Source organism: Choristoneura fumiferana, chromosome 8 (assembly GCF_025370935.1).
Source record: "Choristoneura fumiferana chromosome 8, NRCan_CFum_1, whole genome shotgun sequence".
Taxonomy (NCBI): domain Eukaryota; kingdom Metazoa; phylum Arthropoda; class Insecta; order Lepidoptera; family Tortricidae; genus Choristoneura; species Choristoneura fumiferana.
This window is the reverse complement of record NC_133479.1, coordinates 8,278,847-8,305,727: the sequence shown is the minus strand read 5'-3', so window position 1 is coordinate 8,305,727 and position 26,881 is coordinate 8,278,847. Positions and strand designations below refer to the sequence as shown.

At 37.0% G+C, this 26,881-nt stretch overlaps 1 protein-coding gene across 1 annotated transcript in view; it reads left to right on the top strand.

The window, feature by feature from the left end:
• Nucleotides 1-26,881, top strand: part of Mrtf (Myocardin-related transcription factor) — a 58,394-nt gene that overhangs the window by 20,826 nt on the left and 10,687 nt on the right. Inside the window, exon 2 of the mRNA XM_074090986.1 lies at nt 25,237-25,474. Within this exon, the coding sequence (XP_073947087.1) occupies nt 25,237-25,474 (238 nt within the window). The remainder of the gene's footprint in view (nt 1-25,236; nt 25,475-26,881) is intronic.

Sequence of the window (26,881 nt, the reverse complement as noted above, 5' to 3'; positions counted from 1 at the left end):
ATAGTATAGTTTAGTATTCTAAAATATACTCGTAGAGGGTTAATTAATTAAATCACGGCTTTAAAGCGCGGCTCAAATAATATTAATCTCTGTTCAAGTCGTCCGCTTCGTAACATGTTTTACACCAAAGATAGTTTTGTATTTAGGGCAGCTACGTGACAGCTATCAACTAAGTGGCATTTAGACATATTTCGGCCGCCTTTCAAAATAATTCTGTGAAATCGCGCTGTAATTTTAATATGAAACAATTTTTATCATTCACTTAGAGGGGCGAAAATATTCTTTCTAAAAAAAATATTGCGTACTTGATGAATTGGGTTTTTAGGGTTCCGGAGCCAAAATGGCTAAAACGGAACCCTTATAGTTTCGCCATGTTGTCCGTCCGCGGCTTTGCTCAGGGACTATCAATGCTAGAAAGCTGTAATTTTGCACAAATATATATGTAAAGTATGCCGACAAAATAGTACAATAAAAATATTCAAAAATATTTTTTTTTTGGGTACCTCCCATAGATGTAGTGGGTGATTTTTCCAACCCTATAGTGTGGGGTATTGTTGGATTGGTCTTTGGGGTTTACCATTAGGGGTTTGCTAAGACGATTTTTTCGATTCAGTGATTTGTTTACGAAATATTCAACTTTAAAGTGCAAATTTTCATTAAAATCGAGCGTCCCCCCCCCTCTAAAATCTAAACCGATGGGTGGAATTTTTTTTTAAATTCAGGATGGTAGTAAGTATATAAAACTATAACGGCTTAGTTTGCTTGAGAATTATTAGTAGTTTATGAGTGAATAGCAGCCTAAGGTATAAAATATACCTAAACTTGGAAGATTCCGTATAAAATACGAAATCCTTAGAAAAATATTACTTATTTTTTTCGTATTGGCTACGGAACCCTATTGGATACGCCATTGGCCGGTTTTTCACTCTGTCTTATTTTGAACATGATCAGTTGAATCATGGCAGAAAATTATGAACTGAAATTAGTAATCTTTTTTACAAAAGCTAGGTTTCGGGATAAAAAATAGAGTGGTTTGTGAGTCCGTCGTACTAACAAACATTTAGATCAGTGAACTTGTTTTTTTTTTAGGTTTCCGTTCCCGTAATACAGTAGAAGCCGTGGTGGCCTAGTGGTTTGACCTATCGCCTCTCAAGCAGAGGGTCGTGGGTTCGAACCTCGGCTCCCACCTCTTGAGTTTTTCGAAATCCATGTGCGGAATTACATTTGAAATTTACCACGAGCTTTGCGGTGAAGGAAAACATCGTGAGGAAACCTGCACAAACCTCCGAAGCGATTCAATGGTGCGTGCGAAGTTCCCAATCCGCACTGGGCCCGCGTGGGAACTATGGCCCAAGCACTCTTGATCTGAGAGGAGGCCTGTGCCCAGCAGTGGGACGTATATAGGCTGGGATGATAATGATGATGATGAATACAGTAATAGGGTTCTGTTTGTCACCTAAACGGATTACTGTCGCTACGTAGTTCGTGTGTCTGTCTGTCTCTATGTCACAGGGCTATATACATAGGGGAAGATAGCTGAAATTTACACCACACTAAATAATAAAAAAATAAGAGGGGAGGGCGTCGCCGTACAAGAAACGTAATATCGTCACTACCTACTTTAATAAAACTCGTACCTCAAAATAGATAATTTTTCTGAGTGAACTTTATGAACATTATATACTTATCAAAGTTCAATTTTGTGGACATATTCATTTTAGACACGAGATTTTTTCAAAGTAGTGACGATATGTTTTAATTTTATTTACAATTAAATTTATATGTTTTCCCTAAGACTGACTCATGCTTGACCGATTTTTATCATTTGTTGATATTCAGTATCTATTTACTCAAAAGTATATTACTTAACTCGAAATGATAAAGACACAAATATGCTACAAATCAAATAATAAAAACTGGTAACGAGTCGATATTAGGTTTTTTTTACAAGCTCTGTTTTTTTTTTTTTACCTGTATTTATTTACCTGTCCTGTTGTCTGTCTGTCTGTCTGTAAGTAGTCAAATCTCGCAAATGTAATTTGACCAACTTCCAGTAGTCAGATTGACTTGAAATTTGGAATACTTATGTAAATCGCGTGTGACAATACAATAATCTGGTAGTGACATCCGCAAGCTTTTAAAATGCTATTTATTTTACATTTTGAAAGTACATCCATATTTATATCAGTCTCTAGAACTTAACTATCTACACACGCTTTCTTATAATGACGAGTATCCACATAAGAGGTTATCCTGAACCTAAAGCATTCCTACTACATACATGTGATACATGTGACAATTGTTACTTCAGTTTATTTTTCCTTTTTAGTTCATTTATTTTTTCTAATAAAAGCTTGTTTTTAAAAAGGTTTTTTTTTCTTTTTTTTTTTTTTTTTTAAATGTTAGATGTCTGTCAGCGGCTGTACCAATTCTATGAAATTAAAGAGGTAGTCGCTTTGTTAAAATTTTTAGTCTTTTTGCTTCTGACTGTACGGAACCCTTGTTGCCCGAGCTCAACTCGCTCTTGGCCAGTTTTTATTGTCTTTGCTTCTCATTCTCTTTGCGGCTTCTAGAGAACTCGTCTATAAATTTTCGTCTTCCTAAGTGGTGGAATCAATTCACTGAGCTGTCAGGGAATGACAAACGAACGTACCGTACCGAACGAAATTGACTATAAATATAGTTTTATTGCGGAAAACAACGCTGCTTTGCCGCGAGCTGCTAGTTAGATAATAGTTCCAAGATTTGTTGGAATGATGGCGCGAGAAAGACAATCAGATTCTTTAAACGTTTTCGTTTATTTTAACAGCACGCCTATCGGAGCGAGCGAGGGCGTCGTGCGGCATTTCATAAGTCTAATAGATTAATGTGATGCCACTAGCACGACATCCAACGTTAAGCATCCCCAAATACATTTTAAAATAAAAAGTGCTTCGAACGTTACGACACAGTTACGACATTTAAAGCTTTACTTTGTATACGTATAAGACTTTTCGGCCCGCGACACATCACTACGGTCCTTGCCACGGAACTTGTTTCAAAACATCTTTTTTGCTTTAACGACTTTGTAAAGTTTAACAGCAGCTTCCTGAAAAAGTTTTATTGTTTTTATGAAGAGGCCTGCTAATTTGAATATGTAAAGTGCAGTGTTTACATAACTCAAGCAGGCAGTTTAGAGTTTATCCTTGACGTACATTTAAAGTTTTTGACGTCAATGTTTTAAAATGCAGGAGGAGGTGCGCACTAGCTTGTTGCGTGATTCATTGCACTAGATTCTAGCCAATTTATTGGTTTTTCATAGACTATTTTAGCGAATTTTATGTCTACTTTTTGAACTTTAATTAGAGCCACAAAAGGCGCTCTAGTTTGCGCATTATCCACTAATTTCAAAGAAATTTATTTTCACCGAGACGTAAAAACTGCAGCTGTATAAACAAACTTAAATGAACTTTAGCAATTTCATGAAGCGTAATTTTCCAGAAATTTGGCACTAAATCAGTTATATATATATCAAATATTAATATCTCGTATACGTACGGCAGCATTGAAAACATACTCCTATATATAGAGACGTATTCTTCAGTATTTAAATAGGTAATAAATGATTAATACCCGGTTAGCAACATGTGTGGAGCAGATAATCATAATAGTAAACATCCGTACAATACGTGCTTGCGCACAACATGCAGTTTCGAGGCATTTCTGCCATGTATCGGCAGTGTTTACGCGCTGCGACCCTGGACGACGGCAAAAATAACCTTTCTTATACAATATTCGTTGCTGATCCGTTATAGAGCCGAGTTGAAGCGTGCAGTGGAACAGAACAGTTCCGAATGATTCGAGCCGGTCGTCGCGGCCGCAGCTTCGGCTTTACCGCCTGGCACTGCGCACTCCGAAGTACTGATGCTAATTGCTGCGGCCCATTCCGGCGTGATCTTTAAATATGACTGTACGGACTGAAGTAAGCTTTGTCACCTTATGTCTAATTTATTGCCGAACTTTGCTGTCCCGGTTAATCTTCAGTCATATAAACGTACTGCGTTACTTTTAAATATATTGCTTTACCAAGATATTTCTCTCCTTGATACCAACTGCATAGTGCGTAAACGCTTTGCGATAACGGTTGGTTATGATATGATCGCTTATTATTTTGATGAGCCTTACTTATATGTATTTCTGTAAAGAAACCACAACGAAGTTACATGGGGTCAAAGGCCGTGAGTCTGTTTCAGAAAATGATGGTACGGCCGTGCACGATTTAGCGGATGCACGCACTTTGAACTGACATTTGTCAAACTTGAAGTGAAGCGAAAACATCACTCACTCAACAAAAAACAATAAATACCTAGCAGTAATCACTAATCAAAAAGAGGTGCTATTTATTACTTTTTCCACTTTTGCGTTAGTTGTGTTTACAAACATTTGCGTGCTTTATTACTTAAATATCTGATCTTTAAAAGAGCAGCTAATCAAACACAGTATTTCTAATATAAATACAAGTATCTTTAATCAAATGCACGTAGGTATACACACCAAACATCCATGATCGAATTTTTCTTGACACTTTACTACCTCGAAGACAACTGTAATGTTCTTTGACGTTTTTGCGTTTTATTAGTTCCGTGGCAGCTTTAAAAGATTTTTACTACATTCTTAATGGTTGGTGTTCGAGAGGCAGCTGATGTTAAGTCAGTAATAATCCTCGTTTTGGCAAACGTGCGCACTAGTCGTCACCCCGCCGTGTCCATAACTCATGCAAGAGGATAATTTGCGTAGAAATAGATAGACGCCGAATTGTTGCCAATAGACGGGCGCACGGACGTCGGCATGTTACCCGTTGAGTTATACCTGCATCGAAAACGTATCCATATTTATATTATAACCAGCCATGTAACTAATTGGCATATTAATATGACACTCGATGGTAGAAAACAAATGTGTCACATTAATTACTGAATGAAGTAAACGTGGGTGGGATTACACTTGTTGTTTCTTAGTAATTTTCACACCCATTGCCATTTTACTATTCTGTAATAAGCTTGTTTTTTTTTCTGCAAAGTCGTTAAAACTTTAGGCATTCATAGAATGAACTCTTCTGAATCTGGATAAGAAACTGGGAACTGCATGAGGCGTAGGAGGCAATTTTAACACGGCTGACCCAAAGAAAGAGTGTACTTACCTTTGGTTTATTTTTTATAGACGCTCTTCTAATTACGTAACTTTTCTTTCCATGTTTAATTTTGCCAAAAAATATGCATTCGTATTTCCGGTACGCGTTGCACAAAAAAATTCAGGTGGTATTAACATTTAACATAGCACCTCGAAGTGCCGTTGTAAGCGCCCAGTGCCAGGTAAATACCGTGAAATGCAATTAATTGATCTTACTATGTAACAGGAACACATAAATAATATTTTATGAAATATGTAATGCAGCTGCTGGGTACTCGAGCCGACACTCTAGACATATTAATTCTGTACGAGTGATTCAGGATCGAAAAGGCCAACTTGCGTAATATTACGCCCATTCATGGCGTATCGCCGCCAAATGCGAATCATGGCCGTGCCAACCACTTGCCGCGCGCTTACTTTTTCGCGGATAATTTTATAAGTCTGTGTCAGAGCCCACGTGCCCGCCGGAAATGCCGAGTTTGTTTAGCTTGCACATTTATTTCTGTCCGGGTGTCATCTGAGGGCGTCATCCCGAGCCGCCCTGATGCTGCATGCGGGCTGGGTGCGCTTGGCGCTTGCTGACGCGTTTCGCAACGGCCGCTCGCTCGCCGCCCGACGCCGATGGAAATACAGGCCGCAAGGTTTGCGAAACCGATTCATTATTTCGTTATGACTCCGATATGCTCCCAATTGTACGTTTTCCGACTTTCCTTATTGTCTGTCAGCGTGTTTGATGTGACTCCAAATATCTGCCAATGACCAATTTTATGAAACATTCTGAGCCATATTTAATTATTTGTGTTTTTCTTTGGAGCTCCTATGTTATAAAATATCGCAAACGATCATTAGGTATAAAAGATTTAAGATTAAAAGGGACTTGCATGTCTTTCTGATCTATTGATTTTCTTTGAATGCAGCATCTTTCTTTAAAATCGATTTATCCTAATGTAACGGAAGACCAGAAAAAAAAACGAAATGGCGGAGAAAATTCAGTATATGTATTAATTTTAGTATATATCTAATTTACAACAGAATTTTGTATTTTATAAATAATGATTTAGTACTCACTACTTCCACTACTAGTGAAAGAAACTTTGTGAAGTAACAATCATCTATCTTTTTGCATTTGCTAGAAATATCCAAAATAAATGCTGAGAGACATTTACATACACATAAATAAATAAATATCACGGGACAATTCACACCAATTGACCTAGTCCCAAAGTAAGCTTAGCAAAGCTTGTGTTATGGGTACTAAGCAACGGATAAATATAATTATATAGATAGATAGATACATACTTAAATACATAGAAAACACCCAAACCCGAGAACAAACATTCGTATTTTTCATATAAATATCTGCCCCGACACGGGAATCGAACCCGGGACCTCAAGCTTCGTAGTCAGGTTCTCTAACCACTAGGCCATCTGGTCGTCAACACATATAGTTGCTAAATTTGTAAAGTTCAATAGAGCTTCTTATTTTGCAACTACATCAAAACGATTCGTATAAATAACAGTAATGCTGCATACACCTGTCTCTCAAACACGTCCAAAATCAACACGGTATAGGTACGTGCCTCGGCTACAATGTAATAAAATAGTTTGATGTGCGACATACGCGTAACTCATGACGTATTTTGGTTTAATAGCTTCTTAGTTGATGTATTAATGCGGCTTAGTTTTGTCATCCAAACTCTAAAGCAAACAAACATGCTATACCTGAAGACGTAAAGTAACATGCTTAAAAAACTGTCAGCGTACATGAGAATTTTGTTCATAATTTAGTAATACTTTAAAAGGATCTTTCTAGATTTTTGGCCAAATACTTCGGCTCACCAGTGAATTAGTCTTATGTCGGTCCCGTTGCCGGACAAAATGCCAACTTGGGTCGCGAAACGTACATTAGTTAGGCTGACTATTGCGTTCCTTGGTACACAGCCAGAATGGCCGATCCTTTTGGCTTGTCGATACGTTGATCGCAGTGTGCCGTCGCCTCGTCGAAAATAATTGTCAGTTCAGAGATTAACGAACTTCTGACGCCTGACCTATAAAGCGAGCAAAGGTAACAGGTAAATCGAGGTGACAACATTGTAATTTTTTTAGCAGTACGAGGGGACTCAGAACGGAGCTCGTTTTCAGCTCGACTAGATTTTATATTCATTTACTGGTTTCTAGTCTTAACATTTAGAGTCTAACAACGTTTCAAAAGTGAAATAGAATGTAATGTATTGTTTTCTCGTAATAATGAACAGAATGCTTTTCGGTTTAGTAAGCGCGTTAAAATATCTTTAGGGCTCATTTGCGCAGACAAACGTGATGCGCGTGGGCAGGTCGTGCCGGCGCTACCGTCTTACTTGTTTACCAAGTATTGTCTATTTGCGTGCGCCACAATTACTGGCATTTGACAATAGTATTAGTAGTCAAGCACAGATATAACTATACTCCAAACGACGTAACATAATGAGTCCTTATTATTATTGACAACTTTTGTATCGTATCGCAAAACAAATTAAAATTGTAAACTAGGGTTTTGATAGATATAGCCGAACTGCTCTTCTGCGTTTTCGAAAAAAAAAACAGTACCTACCGTAATTGTGGAATATGTTTACGAAAAAAAAATGTAACTTTTTTTGACAAACCAAGAAATTTATAAATCCATCAGGATTTTTTTTATCTTCTTTTCAAATCAGTATCCGCTGCTAATAGTAGGGTACACTCTAGCTCCATATATCATGTTGGACGCGCGAGGGAGATTGAGTCAGGACAGTACATCATACTCATTGTTTATTTTATATTTTCAGGTAATTAACCTTCACGTTCCTCTTTACTGAACGGCCCAATGTTTGGCAAATCCACAATAATTCCGGTAAGTCTGGGACAAACACTAATTAGTTACGCTCGAAATAAGACAACAGTCTTTCAACAGTATAGTACAGATAGGAAATTGGTCTTAACAAAAATACTCCTTGGTACTCTTATACAGTGGAAACAGCAGAACACTTACTTGACTTACTATTCGTGAGCCTTGAACTAGTCTTATCGTATCACATCACAACGTAAGAAGGTAGTATAAATATGTCGAATTATCAAAGGGATGCTGCCGATCGTACTTAGTCTATAAATGTATAAGTAAGTAAGTTTTTGGTAAAAATTTCATTTTTAATACAAGCTTTACTGCGGACTGTACTTTTTGTGCATGTGCATTGTCATCGAAACTACATTTCCGTACCAAATTTCAAGTCGATGCCATAAACCGTTGAAGAGTTCCGCCCTGCAGACGCGATCCTGGCTGGACCACCAAGATGTTACTACTAGATTATTGCATTAACATCAAATTTACATAAGTAAGTATGCCAAATTTCAAGTCAATCCGACCACAGAAAGTGGGTCCAATTAAATCTGTAAGATTTGACCCGCACATACATACATACATTGCAAGTTAAATAAAACCTTTTAATTAATAGGACTGCAGTGAATATATGAAAGCTACACGGAACGAATTCAGGGAAACAGCTGGTAACTTTTTATTTCTGTACAAATTTAATTTTGAAGTACCCAACATTCACGCAATGTGGAGCATTTAGATTTATCTAGTCGCTAAGCGCATTCGGTGCGCGCGCTCGCCCACGTGTGCAATGCACACGCTCAATTAAAAGACTCATTCCTTCCTTTCGCTTAGACCTTGATTCCAGTGTTGGTAATTTATTGAATCAGGCGTTATTTTGCGGAGGTCCATATCAATGAACTAAAATAATTTCTTTGCTCACTCGCGACCTTATGAATTATGATAGCTAAGTTTATGCCAAATATGCGTGTTCATGCAGTTCCTCCACCTCCACACTGTAAGAACACACACAAATCACACAAACCCATCTATCACTAGCACTACACTACACTGACGCGTTTCGAACTCAACCAGAGCTCGTCTTCAGAGCAACACAACCGTACACCATGCTACCAGTTGTTAGACTGCATGAACTCGCATATTTTGCATAAACTTAGCTATCATAAGGTCGCGGGTGCGCGAAGAAATTCTTTAAGTTCCAGTGTTGATTAAATAAGGTTAAAGAATCTATATAAAAATAATACTTATTTCTATTGAAATTCAAAGTAGAGCGATTTGCGTAAACGCGTCTAGGCTGCGGTCGGGTTAACGGTGTATTTTCAACCGGTTTTATTTTACATTAGAGTCATTTTATGATTCATATTATTATAAAACGGTGCATATTTATTATGAGAAAACGTATTTGTGAGAATGATTTTGGTTTGAGTTTAATTTAGTAGGTGCACCTATTAACTGTAGAGCGTATTGTATGCTACAACTATGTAAGTGAGAAATTCCGACCGTCGGATATAAATAAATAAATATCATGGGACACTTGAGACCAATTGACCTAGTCCCAAACTAAGCAAAGCTTGTACTATGGGTATTAGGCAACGGATAAACATACATATATATAGATAAATACATATTAAACAACCAAGATCCGAGAAGAAACATTCGTATTATTCATACAAATATCTGCCCCGGCCGGGGATCGAACTCTGGACCTCAAGCTTCGTAGTCAGGTTTTCTAACCACTTAGCCATTTGGTCGGCATATAGCTTAGATAAATAGATAATAAAGTAGCTTATAACCGAGTGTAGGTTTTTTTTTTCATTTTACATTCTATATTTGGCTAAAATACTACCTCTATTTATAAAAGTCAATATATTTCACATGGTGCGCAAAACACCTACGATTCAATTTTGTGTAAAATATTTTGGCATATTTTCGTGGTGGCTTGTTTTTCGCGTCACAGAAATAGATTCGTCCACTACTCCGCTAAATAATAAGAAAAAACTCGGGATTGGCCGTGTACGAAATGACCATCCTCATCAATCAGCTGCTTGGAACGTGTCCAAGATTTTTTCCACGTTTAGGTTTCATAGCTTGTTCAATTATTCGGCTTGAAACTCCTCTCATCTTGTCGTATGAGATCTCATACTATCTAATCGGTATAGACGCTTTAATTTTATTTCTAACAATTAATATCAGTCCCATACTAAGCGATTTGAAGATCTTTAAAGTTTCTTTAAGGTTTTATTGGTTAGTTTATGAATCGGTAAGTTTTTAGGAGGGTCTCGCGTACATTGTCTCAGCATAAAACGGCAATAAACAAAGAGGCTCCGCCCAGTAAATTAGTGGTCTGTGACTATTGAGAGTTATTTTTGACGTTGTTGACGGACGCTAATGGTATTTTTGTACTTTCGTTGTCTCGAAAACTTCTCAGTGAGTTTCGAATGAAGTGTTCACGACACCTTTACGCAATTCCTGTCTCACACCCTAGCGGTTGCCAACAGGCTACGTCACTCGCGTCGCGTCGCCAGTACCCGCCGCGGGAAAGTGCTCTCCCCGCATTCCTCTTTTAGGCCTACTTTCTTTTACAAGGGTGTTGCACTTACGACGTTCCTAGAACGCGTTACAGGTGACGCCAGGTATATGGTGACCTAGTTAATTACTAATGGTCCATGGCTTTTGTCTTTGGTTCTACAATAACTTATTGAATTGTGATGATTGATTTATGAGTTCGGCTTTCTACTTCAAGTGTATCATCAAAAATGCTTTTAATTATAGTAACTACAGCTTATCTCTTGCACAGAGATATTTATTAATATTTGTAAGACTGGGAAAATAGTTAGTAAGACTAAAACTTCGTTTGAAATGTATGTTACATTTCCCGGGAAGTTGCTCTTGGTTTTTATTTTAAACCTGAATGACGCATAAAATAAAAAAAGAAACTACGATTAAGTATCAGACAAGCCCATAAAAAGGGTTATTTCCGGCGTAAAAATAAAAATGACATAATTTATCATCACTATCTTGTTAAATTAAGTATAGTTTTAGGTCTAGACGCCTTCAGAGGAAATGTTTGAAACCCTTTCCATTTTTGAAGAAATTTTTGGGGCAATCTATTTACAGTGGATATGTAAATCAGTGTGATGTCTCTAGAAAATTTCTTCCTAGTCGGCTGAGTCGGACGTTGAACTTTTGCGCCTTATTTAGATTATAGAGTGAAGACGACGACCGAACGCACTCGGCGCTGCCCCGCAAAATACGAAAATTGCTTCCGCAATTTGCGCCGAATCTAATCCTTCACCTGACGCCACCCGACCTTACTGTTCACATTAAAAAATTATTGCTAATAAACTCCCAATATTGATTTCACTTTTTTTACGACAAAGTCAGTAACAAGTCAAATTACGAAAAACTCATTCATTCAGCCGCAGTACGTTGTTATGAGTTCAAAGTAGGAATGTAGGGCGAGAATGCAAAAAGTGTAGGAAAGACCGTCAGCCGCGAGGAGCACAGACGCATGCACGTCGCGCAAGTCGGCAGCAGCGCAGTCCTGGCCCGACGTCTTTTAATGCAGATCAGAAATAGACCACGGAAGCGTCCGAGCGACCCGTTTGGTATTTGTTCAACGTTGACCTAAAACAGCGCTCGTTTTGCTCGTCTGTTATTTGCCTGGCCGACTAGCTAGTATAGAGATAACTTATGTTATTCTGAAAGGTCTTATCTGAAATATATTGCTCTACGAGTACATCACATCTAACATTTGACGTCCTCGGTGACGTTAAAATCTACCTACCAAGTACTAATTATCTTAATTACGTTGAGAGTTCAATATTATTATGAAGTTTTACAAATATGATGGTAAAATCGTCACGCGGCTCCGTGCCAGCACCGGACCCGCACGGCACGTGGAACGGCGGATGAATGGGACTCACGTGCGAGCCCCGGCGCTGCCGTCGGATGGAACGCTCTTTAGCCATAACACCACAACCGTATTACCTCTTAAATTACCTTGTCTATACTGATTGATTGCCCATAAATCCCGAAGGCATAATGGCATATCCTCCCAAAACTGCTTGTTTGATTAGTATATTTAGATTTTAGCTTGTAGATTTAGATTGTATTCCGTCCACGGTATTTTTTTTTATTATTCTTTTAATCTGTCTCTTTGGCGATTTGATTATGCAGGAAGATTTATAGATGTGGTTGTTGTTGCTTAACTTGGATTGGAACTGCCTTTGATGAATGGTGTTTAATCTGGTACATTGTTTTGTAGTCTACTGACCAATGTTGCCAAAGAAATGATAGCGGCAACACTGGGAAGTTATTTCATACTGTCTCTGTGGAGCACATTACAAGTGTTACAGTTAATTGTCTAGTGTGAGTTCTGCTCGGTTGCCAATGACTATAAATTCAGATTAATCAGTCGGCGTTATTATCTCGCTCGCATAATTATCTTCGCGCCTTGCCAAGGTTACGACTTACGCGTGCTTGTGTATGAAACTTTCGAAACTTTTATTCTTGTTTCCAATGCCTACACGAATTAAAAACAGAACCTCGGTGTTAGAATAGATTTCAAAACGTTTTTTATAAAGTCCGACAGATCAACACGGTAGCTGAACGTTCTTCGCATTTTTAACAATTGGGCAAAGCGTGATGTTTTACGAGAAGTGATATTGCTTCTGCAGTCGACAGACTTCGTGTCCCAATTAAAAACTATTGTGCATTGTACCTTAATGTTGGTAGCATTGGAAGACAATAAACGAATATATAAGCCACAGCCATGTGTAGTTATCGCGTTGCGTTTAATGTTCGGAAGTGCCAACTGGGGCTTATCTTCCTATTTACCTACTAATCAAATCTGTAGGTATGGTTTATTCTTAGAATATTCAAGTTATTCTAATTACTTAATAAATTTTTATGACTATCTCTTCCTACTCTAGATGGAGGAAGCACAATTAGTGGTAATAATACCTCAGAACTTCACAGTAAATTATTGTTTTTTTTAAGGTTGTCACAATTGATACATTCATTTCATTACCATGCATTATACAACAATTACCGCATAGTCTTATAGGTACTTCACCCATATTGCTCTTTTTGGTACATGTATCTTTTCCTCTGGTTATATTATATATAATTGTAACTTTCACCTCACTTTTCTCACTTTTTCTTCAACGCGTCTTTAGCACTCAACCTAAACACAATTTATATAATGCATCGTGCATCATTATCAGTACTTCTTCTTAAACTAGTTACTCATAAACAAAATAATTTCGCTGGCAATAGAAGTCCGGATACTTTCAAGTGGCAGCGAAATGCAATTTATGAGAAATGCTTCTAAAAATGAGTAGACTAGTTAATAAAAAATGGTAAGTCGTCGTCCGATGTCTAAAATAATGTAATGCTCGAGCCCGGCGGCTGATCAAAATACCAAACTACTTTAGTGGCGTGCCTATGCTAGCGTCACGCTAGCGATATTTATTGCTAAACTTGCTATACTATATTCTAGACGAAAAAGACCTATTTTATTTTCATTGAAGTATAAGGATTGCGTAGCATCAGTTTTTTTTTTATATTTAGCAAATCAGTTTGTACATACCGAATCTGATGAGACCTAACCTAGCCCGGATAGTGAACACAGAACTTAAATAGCTTTTAGGTACTTATATAATTCTGAAATGGAAAGAAAAACTTTTGCACAACAATCGAACACAATAAGTTACCGTTTACTGTAAATTCGAAACTAAATTATCTGGAAGGTAAAAAGTTAATTCAGAATGAAAATTTTATTGAATTCCTTGGCCTTGGACCAGGTGCTGCGTATTTATATTTTACTACATTTTATTATGTGTCTTATTGGTAGTCGGTGGCTCCGCGTGGACGTATTTTTAAATGATTTAGTAGCATTATGAACGAGCCGGCGACTAGCGTATTAGAGATTTTATTTCTAATCATAGTGTGAAAAAAGTTATATCTCATCTTTAGTCTGATTTAGAGTGGCGGCGTGTTGCCTAAGATAAAACTATTTTTTTAAGTAGATAAGTAAGTCAAAGTTAAGGTATTATAATCACCCTTATTCATTAGGTTGTACGAAATAATTAGACGTGCCTGTTCAGAAATTTTCTCAGGAAAAGAACCGGGCGTGTAATGTGTCGTTTTAGGATTTAGTACCTGGGCGAACGGGCTAAAACTCGGTAACCAGCGTTTTCCTAGAGATAAGACCAAGCTAAATCGATTTTTCATCCCCGAAAATCCCTACATATACCAAATTTCATCGAATTCGATGGAGCCGTTCCGAGATCCCCGAAATTATACACACGAATTGCTCGATTAAGTATTTGGGATTTACCTTTAATAGTGCATGCGGTACAAAAATCAGTCCGAAAATCAGTAAAACGCTGCACATGATGTTAAAAGCATGAAAATCGGAACGATTGATCTTTAGGCCATACGAACCAATGAGACCCGTAGCACGAAAAAAAAGGAGAGGAGTTATGATGTCATCTTTTTTTGTATGGGAAAAAAATTGTTCTGAAAACTATCGTGCGTGTGTAGTATCTAATGAAAGGGCTTACTAAGCCGATTCTAAAAATATATCACATCATTTTATTTCAGTTACTTGTTTTAAATTAAAATAAAAGTCATTTACAAAACATAACAAGTTTGGGCTCCTCGAGATATGATACGGTTGAATCATTATTTGTTAAATGTACCTAAAATGATATGTAATAGCCTCATATCCAACCCCAAAAAAGCAATTTTGAAAATATTTACATTTAGTATTTTTTATTATTTTGCCGCTCCCTGCCTACTTCCCTTTTTTGCTCGCTCGGCGGCCGGCGGCGCACTCAGTCACTCACGCGCTTTATGTAAATATTTTCAAAATTGCTTTCTTGGGGTTGGATATGAGGCTATTACATATCATTTTAGGTACATTTAACAAATAATGATTCAACCGTATCATATCTCGAGGAGCCCAAACTTGTTATGTTTTATAAATGATTTTTATTTTAATTTAAAACAAGTAACTGAAATATAATGATGTGATATATTTTTAGAATCTGCTTAGTAAGCCCTTTCATGAGATACTACACACGCACGATAGTTTTCAGAACAATTTTTTTCCCATACAAGAAATAGATTTACGTCAAAACTCCTCTCCTTTTTGTTTTTTTTTTCGTGCTAATACGGGTCAAATTGATTCGTATGGCCTAAAGATCAATCGTTCCGATTTTCATGCTTTTAACACCATTTGCAGCATTTTTGGCGTACCGCTAGCACTATAAATATCGTCGGTGCATTCTACATATAATTGTCAACATTCAGTTGCTGCGTGATCTGTTCGAATTTTGGCAGAGCACTGGACTTAATTCATACTTTTTCGTTGTTATTTTGTAAGTAGTTATGTTGTAACAACCGTGTGGGCGTCTAATGGCAACCTTTGCATAACAGGCTGGCTCTCGTATACAATTGCACATTAATTGCGAATAGGGTAATTTTGAGTGTTTTTACAGCTGCGCTGCGGCATAGGAGTGGTCCGAGTAGCTCTAACTGTATTCGGACGATAAACAGACGTGCTCCGGCTCGACGCGATGAAAACATCCTTTTACGTCATCAATCGATTATGGTTTCATCCCTGATTTGCTTAAGAATCTCGACTCCGAATTTTACTACGATGACTGTCACGCTCAATCCGTATTATGACGATAGGTACTGTCTGGTTCTATGTTTAAAACTGCATCATTCATGGGTCATTTTCTAAGTCTGAACAGTCAAATGAAAACCATTTTGGCAATTTTATTGACAATAACGTAAATATTATGAGCATCGGCTGCTGTTAATCGTTGATATCGCTCATAAACCCACTTTATACAATGTACTATATCGATGTTGGTTTCTAGTCGGTGGTCTGTAATTAAAGATTATGTCCTATGTTTGGCATTAAACAGTGAATTTTTACAATAACCTGTATTGTAAAATGTACAGAATCCGTTAAATAAATGCGAATACGCCCTCAAGTTAGCTGGCATCAATCGTCGCTCGCTAAGGAAACCGCACTGGAGCTTTACCGTTGCCGCCGTTTCGTTCATCGACTTACGAAAGTCAATTGAGATCCGAATTTAGCCTAGTTCGGTATGCCAAACATATACACGTTGTGCAAGCGAACTACTCGGCCCTGGATGGCCTCCTAATCAAAACCATTTGAATACTTACGAAGCGATCAACAGGAGGCCCAGGAAACCTAAAATCACTTATCGCTGTAAATAAGTTAAGTTTTACTATATGGAATGGAAGATCTTTGAAATCACGTTACTCGAAAATACCATTCGATAGTGGTAAAAATCTGTGTTCAATAATTTTTCACAACAGCTCCAATAATTTTTTCGACTAGTTGACTAGAAGGAATAATTTGTAGTTAGTTGGAATTTTCTACTACTTAAGTATACTCTACTGTTTAGTACTCGTACTTATTTCAAATTCAGCACAACTTTTTATCACTTTCGAATTACATACGTCACTCAGAATTACAGAGCATTCAATAAACCCTTATTAGCTTCTAGTCTAGAACATGTATTGGCGTAATGTACCAATTAATTATTCTAGCCCAAATAGAACCTCATCATTATTACCGGATGCGTAAGCATTAGATCGGGCAAGTGTTTTGATATGCGTTTGTGTTCCTAGCTGCATGTTACGTGTTAGGTAGAGACCAAACCCACTTAAGATTTTTTTACACGTTTGGATAAACGTGATCTTATTTACGTTTGATTATAAGTGTAATTATTTATTTAGCAGCTCTAGAATCCATTCGTTTTCTGGAAATGCTGCCACAGTTTAAGGTTGTGATTAATCAAACATCGTTTTACGATCCAGTTGAATATAAACATAACAAAGTTTGTTGATTTTTGCTGAAATATATTTCGATTAAATCTCATTCAAACAATGAGTCAGTGACGCGCTCGTTCTAATCCTATAACCTCGCTGGTACCCAGACAAGGGCGCCTCTAAAGTTTGATACCAGTTTCCGTCAACAGTTACTCACTCCGTCCGTAGCTACTGTGTCTTACTACTAGCAACTGTAGTGCTGTATTTATTTGCGTGCCTTTTTTAATCATTGTTAAAAATGGAAGACGAAGGTTTAGAAAAAATAAAAAGAATATTAAATAAACTTTGTTTTTGACGCAACTATATACTACATAAACCCATTATATTTGTCAATCCCAAAAGGTCTCAAATTCAGGATAATTTTTTTTTGCAAATTGTCCAGATTATTGGGATTTGTACTGACGATGATGAAGTACCTACGTGCCACACATAGCTAGCTAGCGTGGCGACAAAACGGGGTCACCCACCACCACGCTACTCTGTCGCCGACTGTTTCCGAGATTTGTCCCACAAATCATATTTAGCCTACTACTATAGAGAAATGCGACTGTTGCTGTTTGTTTGTCTTGGAATAGACGCCTTAATGAAACCGGGCATCTGATACATGGCTGTTGTGTCCGACCTAAATTCAAGGAAACACGCTAAATTATCTTATCACCTGTAGAAAATCTTTTTAGCCTATTTTTCTTTCGCTTAATATTGAAGAACCTATCTTTTCACACGGATTATTATAAAAAGAGCCGTCAAAAATTACGTCATCTTGCGCTGCAACCATATATTATTCAGTTTAAACTTTGTTAAAAGCTTTACGACTGAATGTAGTAAAACATTTCTCGTCGCTTCGTTCACGGCTTTAATTCGTAGAAGTTGAATAATATTGTAATACTAATGCCATATTTTAATCATTGAGTAAGATCATGACCGTCCAGGATCAAATTAGACGTGGGATGGACAGGTGCCGGCGCCCACGTCGATAGTACCGTGTGCACAACCTGACGTCAGCTTCGCAGCCTCCATGACGTGGACCTTCAAACTTCTTACATAATTTGTCATAATAACACTCGATAAACAGATCATACAAGCGGATAATTGGGACAGTGTTAAAAGTCAGGGGCAGCAGTTACGTTCTAAAAGGCAAGTGATATTTTTCGATGTCAAAACTTTTAAATTTCACCCTGGCTGTTGTTGATACTATTTTTTATTATTTTGAACATTGGAAAATTAATCTCATTTTTAGCATTTACGTATCTATTTAATATAATATAAAAAAATACATAAGTAGCTCAGCTAGTTTTTTTTCAGTCGTTGCGTCTTAATCTTCTTCACGGGATGAATTCATAGTTTTTATTACCAGTTCACTTAGTTGCTGTTTGATCATAATTGATATTATCGATTATTGATATTGATATAAAATCGTTTAAATAAACACAAATGTAAAATGGCGCCTGTGCTGATGCTGACATCTTGATTGACGTGCCGCGCATGGACCAAGTTACACGTGGGCTTTATTTTACTCTTCCAGTAATTCTCCGCTACTTATGCGTAACTGCGTTGTGATGTGACTGCGGCTTCACACAAAATGGTATCCTTGCCTTGATCTATATTCGACATTATATGTACTAATTTTAAAGGTTAGCTAATGCAAAAGTTGTGTTTTGAGTTATTATTTTCTGTTGTATGTTGTTGCTCTCAAAAGATTTTATTGGACATTATTACCATCCCGTTTTATTCATAGAAGCATGTCACTTGTCTTTAATAAAATTGAAATGAATTGTCAATTCGTTAGACCGTTGCTGATCTCTGTTGCGTTTATTGAAGTCTAAGTCACTAGCTAGGTATTATACACTGACGGTTTTAAAACTAATTTAGCTCTATTTGTCACATAAACATAATAAAACTAATCGCGTGGGCAGCGTCGAAATGAGACAAATCATTGCCTCGTTGACAGTCCCACACTGCGGTAGCCGGAGTAAAAATAACACCAGTATCATAATACATAAAATATAAAACAAACCGTCATTAACTGCTCAGTAGAAACCCAAACAAAGAAGAATTTTGCTTTTCTACGTTTATTTCACCATGTCATGATTTATACGTTGAGCTTTCTTTTTTTTAAGTTCGTATTATATGGACCTATATTTTTTGCTTATCTTATTTTCAAAATTTTATTTTGAAACATTTAACTAGTACAATGCAGATTGTATGAAATACGTATACGTGCCGCCGTAAATTGGTAATGAGTCAGCCTCACGCACGTGCGCAGTTTTGTTTACAAGAAGATATTATGATATACACAGATAAGAAACAGGCATTTACATCGGATTAGGTAATGGCAAATTTGTGTTTTGTTTGTAAACAAAACTATATTGAAATCTCTAAAAAATATCTACATAGCATGTCACCTACTGTACCTAACCTAAATACACTTATTTAAAAAATCGGCCAAGAGCGTGTGGGACACGCCCAAAATAAAGTTCCGTAGCCATTACGAAAAAATTAAGTAATTTTCTAAGGATTTCGTATTTTATACGGAATCTTCCAAGTTTAGGTATATTTTATACCTTAGACTGCTATTTAAGAGTAAAACTACTAATAATTCTCAAGCAAACTTAGCCGTTATAGTTTTCCTTGAAAGTTTGATATGTCGGCCCCCGACAGATATACTTACTACCACACTGATTTTTTTTAAATTTTTCCACCCACAGGTTTAGATTTTAGAGGGGGGGGGGGACGCTCGATTTTAATGAAAAATTTGCACTTTAAAATTGAATATTTCGCAAAAAAGAACAATGAATCGAAAAATAGCAAACCCCTAATGGTTTTATAAGACCTATCCAGCGATACCCCACACTATAGGGTTGGATGAGAAAAAAAAACACCCCCACTTTTCGTATGTATGTAAACTCTATTGTACAAAATAAGTAAACAAACACAGATGACAAACAATGGAATATATGTACAAAGGCGAACTTATCCCTTTAAGGGATCTCTACCAGTCAGTCAACCTTTACGTCTATGGGAGGTACACTAAAAAAAATTTTTTTTTTATAATTTTTATTGTCGAATTCAAATTCAAATCATTTATTCAGTAAATGGCACTTTTACACGTAATTTTTTAAACTACCAGCGCTTTCGGAAAGACCATCATTGCCAAGAAGAATGCGCCGCAAGAAACTTGACAGAAAGTCATTTTTTCATAATAAAATAATTACAAGTAAAATACTTATGTACTTATACAATTAAAGAAAAAATAACTACAGTAGTATGTAATACAGGGATGTATGGGGTCCCTTAGTTACAAAACACTAACTATATCTACGTTCAGTGGAAGTCTAGAATGCTTCCATCGTTATAAGTTAAACAAATTATAATATTAATAATTTAGTTCGGAAATATACATTTCAGGTCAAGTAACCTTTAAGCTTTTGGATTCCGAAGGCAAGCTCATGTCTGCCGCCCCCAAAGTTAGCTCACACGCACTCATGTCATGCTCTGAAAGCAGAGCGGTACCGAGGGCATGGTATTGCTTCTGTTCCCATAAGCTCTATGGGATCGTCTTGGGAACTTCGACATCGCGAGCCTGTGACTAGAAATTAAGCCGCGGACGGACGGACAGACAGACAGACAGACATGGCGAAACTATAAGGGTTCCGTTTTTGCCATTTTGGCTCCGGAATCCTAAAAACAGGAATATTATAAAACATTTACGAAACTTTTGGTAGTATATGACATTGAATGCGTTAGCGCGTTAGCCATTTCGATATGTTAAGTACATTTGTACTTAAGCGGCTTCGATATAAACGTTGATCAATAAACAAGGCAAATATGATGTTTTTCATTTTTTGAAGTCTGCACCTGTTTACGTAACTTTTACTTTTATACATCACATCACGTATTCCGACAGATGTTTTATTTATTCCGCATCGTATTTCCAGCTTTATTGCGAGTTTTAAACATACGTAATTCCATCTTTTCTCGCCTCTAGATGCCATGCCATAATAGCAAATACTTTAGTTTAAAATAAAATATAAAAATACGAAATCATAAACTTTGGAAGAACGTCTTCTAAGTAACAAGCCTGATTTCGTTCCTAAACCGACGTATGCATGACGTGTTGTAGGTACTATTGAACAAAAAAGCGGTCAAAAATAGTTGGTTGCTAATTTGACCATGAGATTACCTCGCCCAACCGCACCCACTTGTATTGATCCGCGTATACGCACTTCCGATCTATAAAATACATAAATGTACGTAGCGAGAGTACGAGCAATTTAGTGTCACCACAAACCACAATGTCACGAATTTCACGAATACAGGAAAGAAACTTCCAAGTTTTTGTTTAAGTAGGTACTATGGCCTGCAAAAGTCGATGGACAATTCCAAAACATAATCGTCTGACGCGAGAAACAGCGCCATCTATGTGTTTGAAGTGTATTAGCGGTATTTACTTATTTACTAACTTAGTTAGTTTATTAATATCTCACTAGATGGCGCTGGCGCTGACCTTAAAAAAATATTTTATACTCATGTTAGAAATTTTATATTTCGCTGCCGTAGTAACTAAATTATGTCCCTGCCTGGGTGGGACACCGTGAGATGATACCGCGAATCGCGTAACGACATTTTCTGTCTCTTTCGTACTTATCGTAAGAGAAGGAGAATATTATTATTCGCATTACTATCGTTTCTTGTTCAATTCTTTGGTGTGTGTGAAGTTCCCAATCCACACTGGGCCCGCGTGGGAACTACGGCCCAAGCCCTCTCATTCTGAGAGGAGGCCTGTGACCAGCAGTGGGACGTGTATCTATAGGCTGGGAGGCTGATGATAATGAAATTCTTTATTTATGATGACCCATGTTGCGAATGAGTGTCAACTTTAGTAATCTCCAAATCTAGCAGTAAATTTACAAAAACACAAACTCAATATTATCGCCTGGTGGGATTTGAACTTGTGACATACGAACGAAGAACGAAGTTCATAACCACTTGACCATATTACTGTTATCATAAGCGATGAAAATCGGATCTATATCGGGTCGTCTTAAAATTAATCGGTAAGTCATGCGTGTTTAACGAAACTTAAAGAGGGTAGACTGAAGATCTTCAAACTACCAGGCTAAGTTTTTATTACAAAGATTTTGCTACTTGTTCAGCTGCTTGCAACATCGTTTGATCGTCTCTTTCAAGTTGAATCTGCTGATTATCGTAATTATTCTTTAAAATGAGTTCTCATCGCAATATTGAGATGGTTAAAAGTTGTGAAATTATTAATTTATATGAAGAAGGAAAAAATATGTCGGAAATTTGTAGAGAAATGTTAATGTGAGTTTTTTTTGGTTACGTTCATCCTACCAACTTCTTCATTAAAATGATATCTACGTTATATTATTTTATGTTTATTTATATTGTTACAGATAAAAACAGTTATAATGATATAAGTTATAACACAAAAATAATGTTAAAGTCGTTCCTTGGCCTGCCAGATCACCGGATTTAAATCCCATTGAAAAATTATGAGTTGTTATAACCATGTCCAACGTTGGGATAACAAAAATAAGCGAACTCCGGAAACATTAGAAGCCCACTGTGTAAAAATAAGGGACAGTATTCGCGGCTCTAATATGTGTGAAAATCTAGTTGCATCGATGCGATTCTTTTTGCAAGCAGTTATCGACAATCATGGTGGTTACAACAGTTATTAAAATAAAATTGATAGTTACGTGTAGACCGGGTTATATACTCAAACAATTATGTTATAATAAAATATATAAGGTGCGGATATTTTCAGGGTATGTAATTAATAACCTAATAATTAATTATACATAAATTATTTAAGTATAGTGTGGTAATATTTTTTTGCTTCATACAAAAATACCATTCCGTTCAAAAAAATTCATCCTCGCATTAACATTAAATTAACTGTATTTTTTTAATTTAATTTAATTGAAACCAATTAACGACGATGCAAATAATCGATCCTTAAAATATCCGCATCTGATTTCCTAGCACACTGTATTATATGAACCAAAATATTTATCTTTATTTGTGATCCTGTAGGTATCACTTTGTTATGAAAAGTAATTATTTGATTATTATGAACAAAACTTTTAATTATACCTTGATAGTTTTGTTTACTTATGTGATATAAGTGTGAAAGTTCAATATATGACTGTAATCTTATTATAACTGTCAGTAACACACTACAGTGGATCTACGCCATCAGTTATTGATAAGTAAATGTTTAAAACTGGAAAACTTCAATTATTATAGTTTATAACGCGTACGAGTCTTATGATAACCCGGTCTCAGGTATAATTTACTTTCAAATACTATTTTTTTATTGTGGTTCGGCTTCAATCCTCTTTCCAGAATCGGAAATGAATACTTAAGCTAATACCTCAATAAAATGTTAAAATACAACTTTTGATCAGGTGCTAATAAAATAACTGAAAACCTCACACGACACACAGAAAATATTTTTTCATTTTATTTTAAGTTAGTTGTTGAAACATCCCTAAAACATTTAATTGGCGTATGAATTCGTAATATTTAGACTGGACACAATAAAAAAAGGATTTAAAAACTCTAACACTACCTGATTTAAAACATAGTGTAATCGATTCTACTCTGTATTCTGCGCAAACTACTTTCTGGTTTTCAGTTATTTAATTAATATATTATAGTATATAATAACTGCGTCAATATTTAATGAATAGAAATATTGTTTTAGGAATAAAAATTTTATGTTTTAAACTTCAAAACGTGTATTATTTCTGTTGCAACGTTATCCTTTTTTCAGTTTTTTTTATTTCCATATCAGTTATCTACAAAATTAAAATAGAAACTTAAAATAAAAAATAAGAACAAAAAACAATTCTGATATGTAGGATACGAACTTATGATCATTTACGAGTTTATCTAAGCAGCCGATCAACTCAGCTATCGGCACATTGCTGTTACGGGATAAAATATCGATCATATCATAATAACTGTTTAACAGCGCCATCTAGTTCATTTCTTGTGAACACCTAACCAAATCGTCAACTCTCGTGTTCAAACGATTATAGAACGTAAGGTGTCCATCCACTTATGCAGGCCATTGTACCTCGTTTAGTTAAGAGTACGCGAACGAAGTGTCCCAGACTTATACTTAACTTTTCTATAAGCTGTTATGTATATATCATCAGCCAAATATGTGGTCTACCACCCTAAGGTTGATAATCGTTTGCATGTCATAAAACAATAATACCAATAGACGTATCTGTCAACTTGAAAGTTTTACTTTAGCGATATATTAATTTGATAGGAACTTGTTTAAAAATTGATAGGCCACTATTTGGCTGATGGTACCTACCTGTACCAAATTCAGAAATCGGATGCAGATCATTGTCGTTCTATCTAACTAAACCTTGCATGACATGCAGACTTGAAGGGCTTTATACTATTACTAAGGCAGTATTTCCCAACAGTGACCCGTGGTCCTGTCCCATGGAGTACCGCATCCAAAAGCATCATAAAAAAAAGCTTTATATGAATATTGGAAGTAACATTTTTTCGCGGGGTTCGTGGATCATGATAAAAATGGCTATAGATTCTGCCCTTGAAAAAGGGTGCGAAACGCTGTACTGATGGGATAAATAAATCATTGAGAATGTATGCCATCCTTAAGACCAGACAGCCCAGAAAACTATTGGATAAATGATAGATTCCCTCTACGAACACTTCTTATAGAAAGCGCCTACCGACGCGAAATGATCCTCCAACGGTAGACTAGGCGAGTGGCTCAGGCCACAGGTGCTGTCAGTCATCACTAACTTAGGCTGGAAACAGTGCTCGACCGACGGTACGTCCTGACCGCACGTCCTGACCATCAGCGCTGACCGTCGGTTGCGAAAATTCATTCAGTGCTACGCTGACGCCGAACTGCGACGCGTGTGTACAGTTCACAGGTCGGTCGCTCCGTCAGCGAAGCACTGAACGCATCCATACAATCTCATAGCTCGACGGTCGACCGACGCCGCGCGACCGACGAGCCAGAACGACGGCTCGACCGACCGTACGCGCGCACCAAATCACGCGCGTACCGTCAGCGTAACTGTGTGCGCATTCATAGACTCGCATAGATATAGCTACGCTGACCGACGGTCAGCGCTGACCGTCGGTCGAGCACTGTTTCCAGCCTTAGTGTGTAAGTATTTAACCCGCGCGCACGTTTTGCGTCGATAGTCGATATACGGGTAACATGCACCAATTAAACTTATGTCACTCACAACTTATTGATCATCAATGCCCCAACCAAACATCGGAACTGAGTATGGTTGTGTTTCTTGCTTCAACAGAGAGCCGATCTTCGTGCGGCGGAGGCGGCGCCTCCGAGGGTCCGGAGGGGCGCGCGTCGTGGCGCGTCACGCTGGACCACGACCTCGTGGAGACGCTGAGCGCCATCTACCCTGAGTGGTTCAAGCCGCAGCACCGGCGCGAGCGTAGCCGACCCGCCTCGCCCGCCTCGCCGTCCTCGCCCGTATCGCCAGACACGCCGGATTCGCCGGCCACCTCGCCTTCCGACGACACATTCAGGTAAACAAACCGACTAGTCAATCACGCAGGAGCCTTGTAGAATGTAGTATAGAAAATCTTCCCGGTTAAAAGTGTCGTACTTTACACCTCGCTCAATCCGCATGAAGCAGAGGTACAAAAAAAATAACAATCTGCAGCTGAAATAGCTATTCAATCGAAGAGCTCATATCCAAACATAGCACTACCGGAGGCATTTACCGGGCACGTCAGTTGGTAACGTTTACAAACGAAACGAATACGAGTATCCGTAATAATTATTTATAAATTACCTAATATTTTAACCCGTTATGTCGAAATCATGTAATATCATAATTAAACCAATCTTAATTTGCCTAAATAATGCGTAACAAATTGACTGCCAAAAATTTAGAAAAAAATATGATATATTCCCACAATGTGCCTAGGTAATGTATAAAATATTTATATAATATTCAATATTATTTGTTTTATTTAAAATAAATTGGCTTTGATACATTCGGCTACCTAGGGACCTAACGTACTGTACCTGTAAGTAAGGAGAAAAAATACTAAGTATAAATACTTTTTTTTTTTGTAAACGCTACCAACTGTCGTGCCCGCAAAATGTCTCCTCTAGTGCTATGTTTGTTTATATCATAACATTAAGTAGGTACTCGACCACTAAGAAATTATCTAAAACCTTGTATAGATCTTTTTCAATTCTTTTTAGATAGTTATACTGCTGAAATTACCAATAGTAAATTTAAGTCCATCATGCTTCTTCTGTACAAAAGAATGATGCTGATACTTAAAGTAGACATTAAGCCAAATGTACAGTATGATAAATTACGAATAACATAGTGTATAATTAATTAGAAGATTTAACAAATTTGGGGCACCGTATTACAGTGATTAATAATTTTCTTATATCTAGTAGGACTCCCTGATAATCCACATTTTTTATGTTATAGATTATGGGATGATCAATCTGAAAATTTATTTGTTTCCATGAAACATTTGGGAATAATCTAGATCGATATTTATTTGTATGACTCAACCCAACTCAAGCAAGGGTTTTTACGTTTGGCAAATTCAAGCGAATATCTCTACGATACGAGATCACTTCACGCATGCGATAATTGACTTTAGTGCTGTTTGGCCGCATTCCGACGTGTAGTTTGAGGCATGTTCAAAATATTTTGACGAGTTAGTATAATAATTTAGAGTGTTAATACTCCGGATAACTGACTCTGTTTACCTTGTATATGCATATGCATTATGAAACCGGACAAATTGCAGCACTCTACTCTAAAGACATTTTATTTTGCGTCAAGCCGCGTTTCCGAGGCAGTTATATTGTAATATAAGTAGAATAAATGTCGTAGGAGGAGGTGGAGTAAAACTCACACAAGATCGAAGACTAAAGACAATTCCATATATATGATACAC